Source organism: Colletotrichum navitas, assembly GCF_030913465.1.
Source record: "Colletotrichum navitas strain CBS 125086 chromosome Unknown LY79scaffold_2, whole genome shotgun sequence".
Classification (NCBI taxonomy): domain Eukaryota; kingdom Fungi; phylum Ascomycota; class Sordariomycetes; order Glomerellales; family Glomerellaceae; genus Colletotrichum; species Colletotrichum navitas.
This window is the reverse complement of record NW_026850548.1, coordinates 902,065-916,011: the sequence shown is the minus strand read 5'-3', so window position 1 is coordinate 916,011 and position 13,947 is coordinate 902,065. Positions and strand designations below refer to the sequence as shown.

At 57.6% G+C, this 13,947-nt stretch overlaps 6 protein-coding genes across 6 annotated transcripts; 3 read left to right on the top strand and 3 right to left on the bottom strand.

Moving 5' to 3' along the window:
• Nucleotides 1-33: 33 nt before the first annotated feature.
• LY79DRAFT_144996 (uncharacterized protein) lies at nucleotides 34-831 on the bottom strand. Its single transcript, XM_060550996.1, has one exon. It carries the CDS (start codon nucleotides 672-674, stop codon nucleotides 153-155), a length of 522 nt encoding a protein of 173 aa, XP_060420176.1. The 5' UTR covers nucleotides 675-831; the 3' UTR covers nucleotides 34-152.
• On the top strand, nucleotides 591-3,075 carry LY79DRAFT_646114 (dihydroxyacetone kinase). Its single transcript, XM_060562456.1, has 2 exons — nucleotides 591-2,269; nucleotides 2,374-3,075. The coding sequence occupies exons 1-2, from the start codon at nucleotides 988-990 to the stop codon at nucleotides 2,868-2,870; spliced, it is 1,779 nt and encodes a 592-aa protein (XP_060420175.1). The 5' UTR covers nucleotides 591-987; the 3' UTR covers nucleotides 2,871-3,075.
• Nucleotides 3,076-4,222, bottom strand: LY79DRAFT_535522 (LSM domain-containing protein). The gene is made up of 4 exons (XM_060556519.1): nucleotides 3,972-4,222; nucleotides 3,699-3,909; nucleotides 3,550-3,629; nucleotides 3,076-3,461 (listed from the first exon to the last, which is right to left on the bottom strand). The coding sequence occupies exons 1-4, from the start codon at nucleotides 3,992-3,994 to the stop codon at nucleotides 3,419-3,421; spliced, it is 357 nt and encodes a 118-aa protein (XP_060420174.1). The 5' UTR covers nucleotides 3,995-4,222; the 3' UTR covers nucleotides 3,076-3,418.
• Nucleotides 4,223-4,591: 369 nt separating this feature from the next.
• On the top strand, nucleotides 4,592-6,079 carry LY79DRAFT_575252 (enoyl-CoA hydratase/isomerase; the record flags this gene model as incomplete). Its single annotated transcript, XM_060559692.1, has 2 exons — nucleotides 4,592-4,642; nucleotides 4,706-6,079. 2 exons carry the CDS (start codon nucleotides 4,592-4,594, stop codon nucleotides 6,077-6,079), a joined length of 1,425 nt encoding a protein of 474 aa, XP_060420173.1.
• A 2,040-nt stretch (nucleotides 6,080-8,119) lies between these two features.
• Nucleotides 8,120-11,955, top strand: LY79DRAFT_504429 (GATA transcription factor; the record flags this gene model as incomplete). The annotated part of the gene is made up of 2 exons (XM_060553509.1): nucleotides 8,120-8,147; nucleotides 8,210-11,955. 2 exons carry the CDS (start codon nucleotides 8,120-8,122, stop codon nucleotides 11,953-11,955), a joined length of 3,774 nt encoding a protein of 1,257 aa, XP_060420172.1.
• Nucleotides 11,956-12,340: 385 nt separating this feature from the next.
• LY79DRAFT_535516 (uncharacterized protein) lies at nucleotides 12,341-12,873 on the bottom strand. The gene has a single exon (XM_060556518.1). The coding sequence runs from the start codon at nucleotides 12,858-12,860 to the stop codon at nucleotides 12,648-12,650; it is 213 nt and encodes a 70-aa protein (XP_060420171.1). The 5' UTR covers nucleotides 12,861-12,873; the 3' UTR covers nucleotides 12,341-12,647.
• Between the last annotated feature and the right edge of the window lie 1,074 nt (nucleotides 12,874-13,947).

Here is a 13,947-nt window from a genome sequence, read left to right as displayed (position 1 = left end):
TATAGCATTTGGAAACGGCGTGGCGTTTTTTTTGGGGGGGAGGGAACAAAGGCCAGCTTTGAGAGCGGTCTGTTCTTGATGCATGGAATTGGGACTATCCTCCCTCCGACCCGGACGAGGGACCGGGCTCGTGATATACCACCCATATCAATTTATTCAATATATACAAACACATTCCCCCACTTGCGATTGGACCAACTTTGTTTGTCATGGTGCTTCCTCGCCTGTGCTCCCCCCGTTTTTAACGAGGCTGTGAAGGAGCCACGATGATGTGAATGTTCTTGTTGTTCTGAGACTCGGAATATTTTTCGGGGGGGGGGGGGTCTTTTGCAAGCGGCGTGCGCTTCCACCATCCTGCAAACCCAAGATCGACTTAGCCCCGTTGCGGCAATAGTTGCTCTCGCATACGCCGAAATGCTTCCCTCGCTCCCACTCTTACTGTCACTCTCATTTTCTCTAGCGTGTGGAAGCTTGAAGATGTCCCTACTCGCACAGTGCTTTAAGCGCCCCCCCTGGGCGCTTGGGCTTTCCGAATGAGGTGACGAGCTCCCTACCTGCGGCCCCGCATCACCCCGCGTCACGGAGCTATACACACACACACACACACACACACATACACAGGTACCTACACAAACTGCACACACTTGCGCATCAGCTGCGCGGGACGTCGTCATGCTTATCCGATTGCTCGGTTCTCCAGGCCCGACTTACATGGGGTCGGGTTCTTTTCCGTGTGAGATGACCGCGAACTCCTCGCGGGGTTCACTTCTGCCATCCTCCCCCCTCAGTTCCTCCTTAGATTCGCCTTTTCGAGGGCCATCCGAGCTGTCATTTTTCCATCTACATATACCCCGTTGCAGTCCCTCTTTTCTAGAAGCTTGAGAGCGTGTTTATCTGACATCACATCATCACACCTCCCTCCCCACACACTCTCTCTCTCTCCCACATCCACGCACCCGACGGATCTCGGGAGCTTCACCACCCAGCATGTCAGCCAAACACTTCATCAACGACCCCACCAAGCTGGTCAACTCGGCCCTGCACAGCCTGACCCTGACGAACCCGAGCCTCGCCCTCGACAAGCCCAACAAGATCATCTACCGCCGGCCGTCGCCCGATGTCGCGCCGCAGGTCTCCGTGGTCTCGGGCGGCGGCTCGGGTCACGAGCCTTCCTTCTCGGCCATGGTCGGCCGGGGCCTGCTCTCGGCCGCCGTCGCCGGCACCATCTTCGCCAGCCCCAGCGCCGAGCAGGTGCGTACCGCCATCGCCTCGCGCGTCGACGCCACCCGCGGCGTCCTCGTCACCGTCATGAACTACACGGGCGACGTGCTCAACTTCGGCATGGCCGTCGAGAAGGCCCGCGCCGCCGGCCTCGACGTCGAGATGGTCGTCGTCGGGGACGACGTCGGCGTCGGCCGCGCCAGGGCCGGCAAGGTCGGCCGGAGGGGCATCGCCGGCACCGTGCTCGTGCACAAGATCGCCGGCGCGCTGGCGGCGCAGGGCCGGCCCCTGGCCGAGGTCGCCAAGGTCGCCCGGTTGACGGCCGAGAACCTCGTCAGCGTTGGCGCGAGCCTGGAGCACGTCCACGTGCCCGGCCGCGCGGCCCCCGCCGGGGACGACGAGAGCGCGCTGCGCCTTGGCGAGGTGGAGCTCGGCATGGGCATCCACAACGAGCCTGGCTCCGGCCGGGAGCAGGCGGATCTGCCGGTGCTGGTGGGCAAGATGCTCGCGCAGCTGCTGGACCAGGGCGACGAAGACCGCGCGTTCCTCAACGTCAACTCGAACGAGGTCGTGCTCCTGGTCAACAACCTCGGCGGCGTCAGCGCTCTGGAACTGGGCGGCATCACGGCAGAGGTCGCTTCGCAGTTGGAGGGCAGCTACGGCATCCGTCCCGTCCGCATCCTGAGCGGGACCTACATGACCAGCCTCAACGGTCTGGGTTTCAGCATTTCGCTGCTCAACGTCGTCAACACGGACATCGGCGGCCCCAGCATGATTCAGCTCCTGGACTACCCCACCGAGGCCACGGGTTGGTCTTCCCCCGTCCTGAAGGAGACCTGGGAGGCCAAGAACGAAGCTACTAGGGAGGAGAAGGCGGACACTAGCCAGGCGACGAAGCCCAGCGATCTTAAGTATGATGCAGCCGCCGCCACCAAGTCCATCACGGCCGCCCTCCAAAGAGTCATTGCCGCCGAGCCCGACATCACCAAGTATGACACTGTTGTCGGTGACGGCGACTGCGGTATCGGTCTGAAGAGAGGAGCCGAAGGTAAGAAATACATCCTCTCTCTCTCTCTCTCTCTCTCTCTCTCCCCCCCTCCCATCCCCACAAGGGCACGTCTTACGACAGTACGCTAACGCGACGGTTCCCAGCCATCCTCGAGCACATCTCCGAGAAGCCGCTGACCGGCGACGCCGTCGTTGACCTCGCCTCCGCAGTCCCCGTGGTCGAGAACACCATGGACGGCACCTCGGGCGCCCTCTACGCAATCTTTCTCAACGCCCTCACCGGTGCCCTACGCGGCCTCGCCCCAGGCGCCGCCGACCCCAAGGTCTGGGCCGCAGCCCTGAAGCAAAGTAGCGAGGCCATGGCGCGGTACACCCCCGCGCGCCCGGGCGACCGCACCCTTGTCGACGCGCTGCATCCCTTCGTCGACGTGCTCGGGCAGACGGGCGACGTCAAGAAGGCCGCCGAGGCGGCGCGCGCCGGCGCCGAGAAGACCAAGGGCATGAAGGCCAGCCTGGGCCGGACGGTGTATGTCGGCGGCTCGGGCTTCGAGCAGGTGCCCGACCCCGGCGCCTGGGGCCTGAGCTGCTTCTTCGCCGGGCTGGCGGGCATCGAGGGCGAGGACGGCTGGGAGAAGCTTTGAGGGACGTGTGGAGGTTCTAGGTTTGATCTTCAGTTCGTAATTTCCCTGTAGGATATCCTTGTGTTTTCGTCGTACTTCCTTGGGTTTTCGGAGAGCGTCTCAGGGTAAGGCGGGTTAGTTCGCACATGTACGAAAGGCAGGCTGGTAGGATGCCGAAGCGCGAGAAAGCGAAAGTGAAGAAAAGAAGAAAGAAAAAAAACCAAATGAATCCAGATTGTCTTCAACGCCTATCTCGTCCCGTTTTTTTGTGTGAAACAGAAACCACTCTACCGTGGGTATTTTTTGTCATGCAGTCTTTCCTCCCAGGTTGGGTTTGTACGCTGCTTTCCGTCAGGCGACTTTTGCCCCTTCTACAATAGCACCCGTCGACATTTCGTTTCCTTTCGCTCGATACTCCTTTTGGCACGGTCGGTTGCATGAACGCTGTGTTTTCGCTCCTTTCCCGACATAACGTGTCGTATTCTGGACGCTTTCGTCAATGACATTGCGGCGGGCCGTACCAAGACTAGCGCTCCCAACTCCCTCCCGTTCGTGTCCGTTACATCCCTTCAGCTCAAGAGAACCAGAATGACGCTGTCACCGCGGAGGAACCTAGACACATGTTAGCGATCAGCCTAGGAATTCGACAAGTCGGATGCGACGCGTCGAGTGTGCCGTGTAAGGGGTGTTGCCAACTAACATCTTGCTGATGAAGCGGTCCTTGTTGACGGGACGGCCCTTCTTGCCGTTGGCCAGGCGTGGCGTCTCTGTCCACATTTCCTGCGGTCCCAAGAGTTAGCAACGTATCTTTGCTTGGGGTCTCGATGGGGGTAGCGTGGTTCGTCGCACCTTTACGTTCTCGAGGACCATGTTGCAATGCCTGTCGAAGGCCTTGACGCGGGCAAGAAGCTTGCGGTTGTTGCGGATGGAGATGAGGACCTGGGTGTGGCTGCGCACGGCGGTCTGGAGGATCGAGAGAGGCCCGGCGCTGAACTCGTGCTCCTCAAGCTGTGCGATCTCGTACTCGGTGAGCTCGTTGCGGGACTTGGTGAGGAGCTCCCTGAAGGTGATTTGTTAGCAACGCTGATGGTCCAGAGTATACACGACTCGGGATATACGCACTGGATCTTGGGATCGGTCGACATGATGGGCAATTTCGGGCGGGGGAGGATGGGTTGAGGGTGGATGATGTATGTCGCGACAGTTGCTTTGCGATCTAGGTAGGTAGGCTGCAGCAAGGCTGAAAGAGTTTGGCGGTCTCGCGGCTCAGGCGGTATGGCGCTCTGATTGGCCGGCCGCTCCAGTGAAGCCGGCGCTGGAAAAAAAGGCCCCGTTCGGAACTGCACTGGAGAGCTTGCAGCTTGCTGTTGCTTCAGCGGAGTTTTGGCTGCGTGCCGCTTGGCCAGTGCACTAGCCCGACCGCTGGATCCGTCCAACTGCCTGAGGTAAGAGACCCGTGGATGTACTCGGCCTCAATTTTGACGTCTGTGAGGAGCTTTGGAAAATCATTCCCGCGACCCCGATCCTGAACAACCAACCGAACCTCCCTGAATCCTTCGTCCCCTCCTTCCCTCCCCCCTCCTCTCATTCACGAGCCCGCTATATCTCAGTCGATGCGCTGCTTGTCCTAGACGAGCGCATTGGCAACTGGCGAAACATAAATGTTCTCCAGGACGATCGCACTACGAGCCGGGCCGGCATCGCTAGCTGCTCCTTGCCGGAGCTGCAGCAGGAGCTTCGGCATGCCTCTCAGAGCCAAGATCATGGCTGCGGAGGCTTCATCACGCGCACAGGTGAGTCAGCGGACGTCTCAACGCGCATCAGCGATATGATTTGACTGACATGCACACTATCAGATGTCGACGAAGGTTCCGCAGCAGTTTAAGGAGCGCCCCGGGGACGAGCCAGACGATGTCCTCTTCGACAGCCTTTACGGTCTGCGGACCATTCAGCTCAACCGCCCGAAGAAGCTCAACTCTTTAAACGGGAGTATGATTCGCAAGATCCTCCCTAGACTGGTGGAGTGGGAGAAGTCGGATTTGGCGAACGTGGTGGTCATGAAGGGAGCCGGCGAAAAGGCTTTCTGCGCTGGTGGAGACGTTGTCCAGCTGGCCCAGTATAACCAACAGCGCACGGATGGGTGGAAGAAGAGCGCCGACTACTTTGCGCTTGAGTACCAGCTGGACCACTACATTGCGACGTACGCCAAGCCGTACATTGCCTTCATGGACGGCATCACGATGGGTGGTGGTGTTGGTTTGAGCATCCACGCCCCGTTTCGTATTGCCACCGAGCGCACCGTCTTCGCCATGCCCGAGACAACGATTGGGTTCTTCCCTGACGTTGGTGCTTCGTTCTTCCTGCCCAGAATGGCCGGGTCCGTTGGCACTTACCTCGCCCTGACGAGCGAGAGACTTCAGGGTGCCAACGTCTTCTACTCCGGCGTCGCCACCCACTACCTCCACTCGACCTCCCTGCCGCAGCTGGAGTCTCGTCTCGCCGAGATCCGGTTCCGTGACTACGACTCTGTGGAGAAGCGCCTCCAAATCATCAACCAGACCCTCGAGGAGTTCGTCACTGGTCTCCCCCACGACGAGCCAATTCTACTGGGCGGCGGTCTGCGCAAAGCTATCGACCGTTGCTTCAACAAGGGCAACATTGCCGACATCGTCGAGGCTCTCAAGGGCGAGAAGGGCGCTACCAAGGAGTGGGCCGAAAAGACCTTGGACACGCTGCACAAGCGGTCGCCGACGGCCGTCAACGTTGCGCTGAGACAAATGCGCATCGGCCGCAGTTGGTCGATCGCCGAGACCTTCCAACGCGAGCACCAGATTGCGAGAAAGTTTATGCAGCACCCCGACTTTACCGAAGGCGTAACAGCGCTGCTGGTGCACAAGAAGAAGCCCAAGTGGCAGCCGGCAAAGTTGGAGGACATCAAGCCTGAGATGAAGGTCACAGATGACTTCTTCAAGACCTCTGGCGAGCCGCTTCAGCTGCTGAACAACCGTGACTACAAGGAGTACCCTTACTCCCACTTTGCACTGCCGACTGAGAAGGAAGTCCGTGACATTGTCCTGCAGGGACAGTACACCCCCCAACAGATTGTGAAGAAGGTAGTGGGGTCGCAAAACAACCGGCAGGGTGTCAAGGAGGTGGTCAAGGATATCGTCGACCGCAATGTTATTGTCAAAGAAAATGAAGGTGGGCGTGCCGCCTGGCGCGAATCATAAGAGGGCCATTTCGAGGCGTCACCGAGATGTTCTAGAGCATGAGGTGTGTATAATAATGTAGATGCTTTGCCATGTGTCTGAATAAAATCAAAGGTGGACTATCTCATGTTGAGAACTGATTCATCTGCTTCGGCGCGGATCATATAGAGTGATGAAATGATGAAATGACGGATCGCGACGCGTGGATTGAAATGCATCAAAACATGGCTGTGATAATGCTCAACACCATGGCGGTTGCACTTGATTGGCTCAATAAGCTGGTTTGGAGTGCTATTGCGAGAAGTGGTTTACGAAGAAAGAAAAAAAACCTTGGTTATTTTTCGGAGTTGATGAAAAAATTGGGGTAATGATGGCTTCATCTCAAATAGGCTGGTATGCTGATAAGATTTTGCTGCCTAGGTAGGTACGGTTTTGGGGCGGTTGAGAAGATTTCCGACTTAGGGCCTGATCAAGCGCCGACCAGCTTGGTTCCGTCACCAAAGCTCATCATGACCAAGAGTGTGCCAGGATGTCTGTAGTGAATGAGCTCAGATGGCTTCGGTCGCCTTGGGTCACCAACCGTTGGCTGCCAGATGAAAAGATGGGTGGGGATTGAGTCACTTGTACTTCGTACATAGGCGAGCAATAAAAAAAAACGTAGTGATTGAAATGGAATGGGCCGAGAGTTGGAGGGGGAACTGGAAGATGGGCAGGCAACGACAGGAAAAAATCAAGCTGGTCTGTGAGATTGTACGGACAACGCAGGCGAAAGACGGGAAAGAGAGGGACCACAGGCTTCAGCGAGTGGGCAAGTATAAAGAGGCACCCGGCCCCCCGCCGCCTTCGGTCAGGGAAGCGAGACCAGCTCATTTCCCCCTACTTCCCCCCTTCATCTTTTGCTAGTTCCGGTGCTTGGTCCGCCCTGGTCCTGAGTCGCCGGTGTCAGGCCCCGATCGCAAGCACAGAGTCCGTCGAAGAAAAGAAGGGGAAATCGGCTGGTCAGACCCACCCGCATCCGAGAAGCGAGAGAGGGACCCACTTCCGGCATTCACTGAGCAACCGTCCCCCCTTCCGTCGGGCACGGACCATCCGAGAGAGAGAAGACCAAGGCCACCCAATCCATTTACTCCACTCCACGCACCCAAGTCGCGGACGAAAGCGTGCTTACGTGTTTTGGCGCGTTCTGGATTTTGACGGCAGCTGCACTTCGCGCCAAGAAGCAGCGCTACACCACCCCAGCGCTACACCACCCCTGGCCCAACGTCACGGCGTTCCCCCCCACGCCTAAACTGGGCACCTGCAGCAGTCTGTATTGTGACCTTTTGTGTTGCGTACCCACTGCACTGCACTGTGGTGCGGTGTCTCCACTCTACGCGACACACCTCACGTCTTTCCTAATCGTGTTATCTCTCGTTGTCTGGCCGCGATTTATCTCCAACTGCACCACTTCACAACGAGGATTTGGGGTTCTCGGCTGAGTATATGATTCATCAATTGGTCCGGGTTTTTATTTTATCTCTTTCTTTTCAACGTCGTCCAAGGTAATTAGCCTTCGGTGTGAGCTTGCAAACTGTCTTGGAGCCGTGCTGTGCTCTGGTCTGGTCGCGCAGGGGCATTAAGTGATTTGATCCACTTCCCAAAAACGCGACTTACACCACTTGGACGCGACTCCTTCACGACCACGGCCATGATACCCGCCCCCCGCGGTTTCTTACGTGACGCCTGCACTTTACCACTTTAACCACTACAAACGCCAGTTTTCAACCCACTCCCAATCCTCATCCTCCACTATTCTTCTTTCTTTTCTTCTACCCTTGGTCACCGCCCTTCGACCCTGCCGGCTTTCGACATTGTCGGCTTTTCCATTTCTCACTTTCGTCTTTGCCTTTTACTTTGTCCCCGTCCTATACCCCGTCGAGCTGGACAAACACGCGAATTGGAGTTAGAGCCTCGCCTACCATGGCGTCGCCAATGCCTTCAGCGCCCATGGGTAACTGGGGAGGTAGCGCCCAAGCCAGGCCTCCTCCTCCACCGCCTGTCGGCTCAACAGAGAGTGACGATATGGGTGTTCTGACCAAGACGATGGGCCGTGAGTGCTTCTTGTTTCTTTCTGTCCCGGCCCTGGCTGGATATGCTGACTGGGAGACCCAGTCAAGGTCACCTACGCGTTTGCCGATAGCGGCGAGAGTTTCCTGGCGCGACACCCTGAGCTGCTCACCGTCCGAACAGTACCCATCGACGACAAGCTCACCGTCGGCATGGTCGACCTCAAGATGTGTGTCCAGGCTGTTGTCAAGTGCAGCCCCGAACTTCTCAGCGACGTCACTCGCGACTTCGCCGTCTACGCATACGACTACTCAGAGCCCGACGAGCCCTTGGTCGGCCAGGGTTTCCTTGGTTGGATCGTCAACAACGCCGATGGAAAGCAGATCATTGGCCGCGCCACCAGGAATCCCCTTTCCGTCTTTAGCAACGGCGTCAAGGAAATCCTCGAGATCAAGTTGAAGTTGAAGCCCGTGGCCGCCATGGTGCAACCCCAGTACGAATCCGAATCACGACCGGACCTTCGACACTCCTACCAGCGCTCCGAGAGCCACATGAGCGTCGAGGTACAACCCACGAGACCTGTTGACGGAGCCCTTACGCCGTCGAGCCATGCCGAGTGGAACTCCTTCATGCAGTCGAACCCCCAGATGGGTAGCCAGCACCACCCGCAAAGTGTTCCATCGCCACACCAACCATCCATGCACCTCGACTTCCAGCAACAGCAACAGCAACACCACTTCCAGCGCAGCAATTCATTTTCCTACGGTGCGCCGCCACAGCACCAGCACCAGCAAATTCAGCCTCAACCTCTTCAGCCTCATCAGCCGACGCAAAATTCTGATGGCCCTAATAGGGTGGCCCCGACCCCTGTTGACACAGCAACCGAGACCCAGGTCAACCCACCATCAAGGCCATCATCCAGGGCCTCAAACCCATCATCGAGGAAGTCGAGAGCTACGGGACGACCGCGTGGTCGTCCTAGAAAGCAGCCAAGGGCTGAGAGCCAGGGCAACACCTCGGGCTACGAGGACGGAACTGATGGTGATGAGGGCCCCGCCAAGAAGAAGAGGGCTACCATGACCCAAGTCACGAGCAACATCAACGCCCCATTCGGCGGCGGCCCCGAGTCTCTGCGAGTCACGGCCAGCACGGCTGGCTCGTTGCGAACCTTGCGGCCAATGGGTATGCCAGTCGAGGCACCCATGGGCTCGCACATGCAGGATGTTCCCAGGGCTCCGACACCAGTGCCGGACAGAGGTCCCATGATGCCGCAGGCTGGCAAGCCGACTAACGGAAGCAAGCTACGTCGGCAGTCGAATTTGAGCCAGGCTGCGACGCCTCCCAGCCAGCCCCAGTTCTCCGAGCCGCCATTCGCTTTGTCCCCAAGCCAGCAAGACGGCCGCTCTCCCGACTCGGAAGCCGTATCACCCATGTACTCTGAGGACAGCCCTGCAGCCATCGGATCATCACCACCTGTTCCTCGTAACACGGGCTTTGTACGATCCAGCCCGCCGGCTTCGAGCCCCATACTTCCTCCCATGCCAATGCCTCAGCCAGACTCAGGTTTTATGAGTGGAGGCATCGATGACCTTTTCGACGGTGAGGGGGTCAAGCAACAACTTCCGAAGCCGGTCGTGCCAACAGTGCGGAGATCAAACTCCAACGTCACCAAGGAACGGAGATCTCGGTCAGGCATTCCGATCCAGGTCTTCCAGCTGGCGGCGCAGCCTTCCGTTGAGGCAGATGCTGCCACCAGGAGCAACAGGCAGCAGAGTGCACCCCGGCCGCCTACCTCGACACTGGCATTGGAGCCTTCTTTGCCTTCCATGCCGCCGACCGTAAGCGACTCGAGGCTTGCGCTACCTTCGCCTTCACAGCCTGCGGAAAAAGAGCCTTCGCCACAACAAGAGGAGCTGGTTGTGGCGGTTAAGCCTGAGGTCGAAATCGACGGTCAAAGCGCTCCCAAAGCCGAGACTCAACAGCCAGATGACAGTCTGGAATTGGGACTTGAGAAACTCGCCCAGGCGGTGCAAAGTATGGCGCCAAAACCAGCTTTGCCAGAAACCCAAATGGCTCCGGATGCCACCGCAACGTTTGCCCGGCCATCCGCACCACCTTCTCTGTCACGGTCTACGTCCTCGGGCTTCTCATTGGCTCTTCCCTCGGTGGCTGCTAGCGACCCCATCGGTCCCATTGCGTTGCCAGCTCCCGCTCCCCCGGATATCACCTCCTTCTCCGAGGCACCCTGCCCGCCAAGTGACGCCTTGCAGCCCCCAAGGTCACCACCGCAGCCTACGAGGTCGAACAAGAACTATGTTAAGAAGCAGGCCATCAGAGAGAAGCTCCTGCAGGCGATCGCGAGTGGACAGACTCCCATGTACTGCAGCAACTGCGGTGCGATTGAGACTCCTACGTGGCGGAAGATTTGGACCCAGGAGCATGAGGGCGTTCCGGAATTTACTGAGTTCTCGGACAAGCCTGGCAGAATTACCGCTATCTTGGTCTTGGACCGTGATGCCGATGAGAAGCCGACCAAGTATCAGATCATCAAAAAGGCCCTTTTGCCCAAAGAGGATAAGTCCGACTGGAAGGAACACATGCTGTGCAATCCCTGCGGTATCTGGCTATCCAAATGGAAAGCCCATCGACCTCAGGAGAAGTGGGAGAAGGACAGCGCTCGTCTTGGCCAACAGAGGCGCCCTCGGGGCACTGGTCGTGCTCCCCGTCCGCCCAGAGCGAAGAAGTCTGGTTCGGCGAACCCTCTCAACCCGACGTCGGAAGCATACAACACAACAGACCCCATTGGACCTGATGACCGTGGAGTCTCACCGATGGATGAGAGCAGGTCGCGCGGTGTTTCTCAAGTCAGCAATGCCAACGATGCCTCTCAGCGATCAATGTCCCAGTTTTCGGCATCCCAGCCCCCAGAATACCAAGGCTCGCGACCGACATCCCCTGGGAACGTCTCCAACCCTGGCTCTACACATTCTAGGGGCAGTGGCACGGCGAAGAGCCCGATCACTATTGATAACGCTGATGTAGAAGATATGGGCGCAACTCGACGACTCCTGTTCCCTTCGCCACGAAAGGATGGCGTTTCGAAGGCACTGAGCGATCTTGCCGTCAATATTGTGCAAACAGCGCCCGACTCCAGCAGGTCAGCACAAGTCACCCAGAACAAGGAAGTTCCCATCCAAGGGCCTGGCAAGGACGCCGCAACTTCCAAATTGTCTGGCACGAACAAGGAGAACCTCGCTGTTCCCGAAGATGACCTCGAGGACCTTTTCAGAAGTCCTCTAGTTCGTCCGTCGACACCACCTCCCAAAGAACGGGCCCCTAACAACGGCCCTTTCAAAACCCCTACCCGGCCGACGCCGAGTCACCGACCCATCACTAGAAGTGTCACTAGAAGCGTCTCGCGTTCTATGAGATCAGGCGACCTGCTTCGGTCTCCCGCGGCCCTGCGCCGCACACCGACGCGAACACCCCGATCTGCTAAGGGTCTGCTTCGGAGGAGCCCTCGTCTGCATAATGATGAGTTCACCCAAATGGAGCTTGCCTTGGAGGAATATCTTCAGACGCAGTCTCTTGATCACCAATACGACTCCGACATGTTGGAGGCAATGAACCGAGCTTTGGCGGAGTCCATGGACGCCCCTGGTTCAAACTTTGACATTACCAACATGGTGCTCGAATCGAGCTGCCAGCTCGAGTTCGGTGACCTGCTGGGCTCGCCTTCCCGGCCCACCCCACGACCGGCCAGGCAGCAAGTGACCGATTTTGAGGACTGGGACACGTGGGAAAGCAACATGCGTGCGCGCCAGGCGGCGGAAGATGCCAGGAGCCAATAGATGTTGGCTTGGAAAGGCAATTGTTTATGCATTGAATTACTACAGCGGGGGTCACGCACATGGACGTACAGAACATACGCTTGCACAACGAGCGCGGTATCGCGAGGAGTCGTATAATGTTTTATGGGTTTAGAGGGGTTGTTATTACAACACAACGAGCATGACATATACATACGGTGGGTGGCGTTTCGACACATCAAGGAGTTGATGATGTCTCTGGGTGGCCTAGATCATGATTGCTCGGCCATGGAGTCTTGACGACGAGTTGACATACCGTTAGTTGCTTTTGCTATCTTTTTTCCCGCGCATTTTACAGTGCTTTGGTCATTGACCCAGATACCATCAATACAAACGATAACACTATATATCATCCTGCCTTACCTGCCGTGCTTTGCGTCCTTTGACAATTTGTATGTGTGAGACGACACAAGGCTGTCGTGTAGTATCGTCTTGTAAATGAACCAACCCATCTACAGGGGTTTTGACCTTGTTGTGATTGGAAGCGAAGAAAATGCGTATGCGGGAAACCCGGTAGCTCCGAATCACGTCCTGGCAGTATGTATATATACCCTTGAATCGAGACATGGGACGTCGTAGTACCCGTGCCACCGATTCGGGTTTGGGCGAATCTCACTGGAGGACCACACGGGTAGAAACGTCGTGCTGGCCGGGTCCAGCTTGTACCATACGGCTCATGTGTGGCACTCGAGCCACCCGTGAAGGTTGAGCAACGTGCCGGAAATCATGGGAAGGCGCCACATCGAAGTGCCGTGCCAGCCGCTCCTGTCTTCGACCCTCGGCCCAGACACCTTTTTCGCCCAAAGAAGCGTAAAGTCGAAATAAGAGTCGGTCAGCCCGTGAGACAGGGAGACTCGCAGCGGGGGAGAGGGGGGTACAGCCAACATGCTCTCAAATGCCAGTAGCCGGTCGCCCTGGAAAGTCAGGAGTCTGCCGCCCAAGAGCTCGCAGCATTCAAGGTAGAGCCGGACCGGGTTCGTCTCGAACGATTTCAAGGGCGGGCGGATTATCTGCAGAGTCTACAACGAGGCCAGCGCCTCCGAGCACACTTCTTCCGACCACGTCGCCTGGCGGCGCTGGAGGAAGACGCGGTTTCTCGACGAAGATCATGGATCGCCTGGCGAGCGTACTCTACTGGAAGGTCCGGGCCCTGCTGTTCCAGTCCGTGTTTTCGATGTGGCCCTCGACAGTCTTGGTTGCCACGGGATCGAGCCCTGCGCATACGACCCTTGGCTGCCAGGCGGCTCCGGTGTCCCGTGAGAGGAGCTACTGCCGGCCGCGGCATGAATTTCCAGAACCGAGTTCCCATATATGCTGTCAATATCATTGTGGACGATGAACAGGGCGTTGGCCCAGATGTACCTGATACCCAAGGATGTGACAAGAATCATAGCGTCGCGGACGATCTTTGACAGGCCCGTCTTATCAAGTCATGGGAAGCCTTTGGGGGAGAACTCGGCAAGAGTCTCTGGTTCAAGATGAGCAGTTGGGACCCGCCCCATACATAAATAAGAGTTGCGGATTCCGTGACTTGAGCGCCGATCCGAGAACTGACAAGGACAGCTTCGTCTTTCAGATCAAAGACTTGAGACCCTCCAGCAGTTAGGGTTTCGTACGGTGATGGTAGCGGCCGGCAGCCACTGCCATGATGCGTCTTTCGGATGCCGAGCCAGCATCGAAGTAGGCCGTCCAACAGCCACCTGACAGAACAGCGAGCACGTCTGCTGTCGCAGGTCAAACCATCGTATCATGATCTGAGACGTGTTAGGGCGGTCTATCTGAAGGCTCCTCATCGATGTGAGCAGCGTTGAACAGGAGCTAGAAGAGCGAGCATCTCTCCCTCCGGGGATTGAATCTCTCCAAGGTATTCTAGGTCTCGAGGTTGCAAACCGACGGAGTCGGTTGCCTTTTGCAAGAAGCCCGGGGAGGGCGCTGACCGTGGCTTGGCCAGGCGGAAACTTTTCTGCAGAGGTT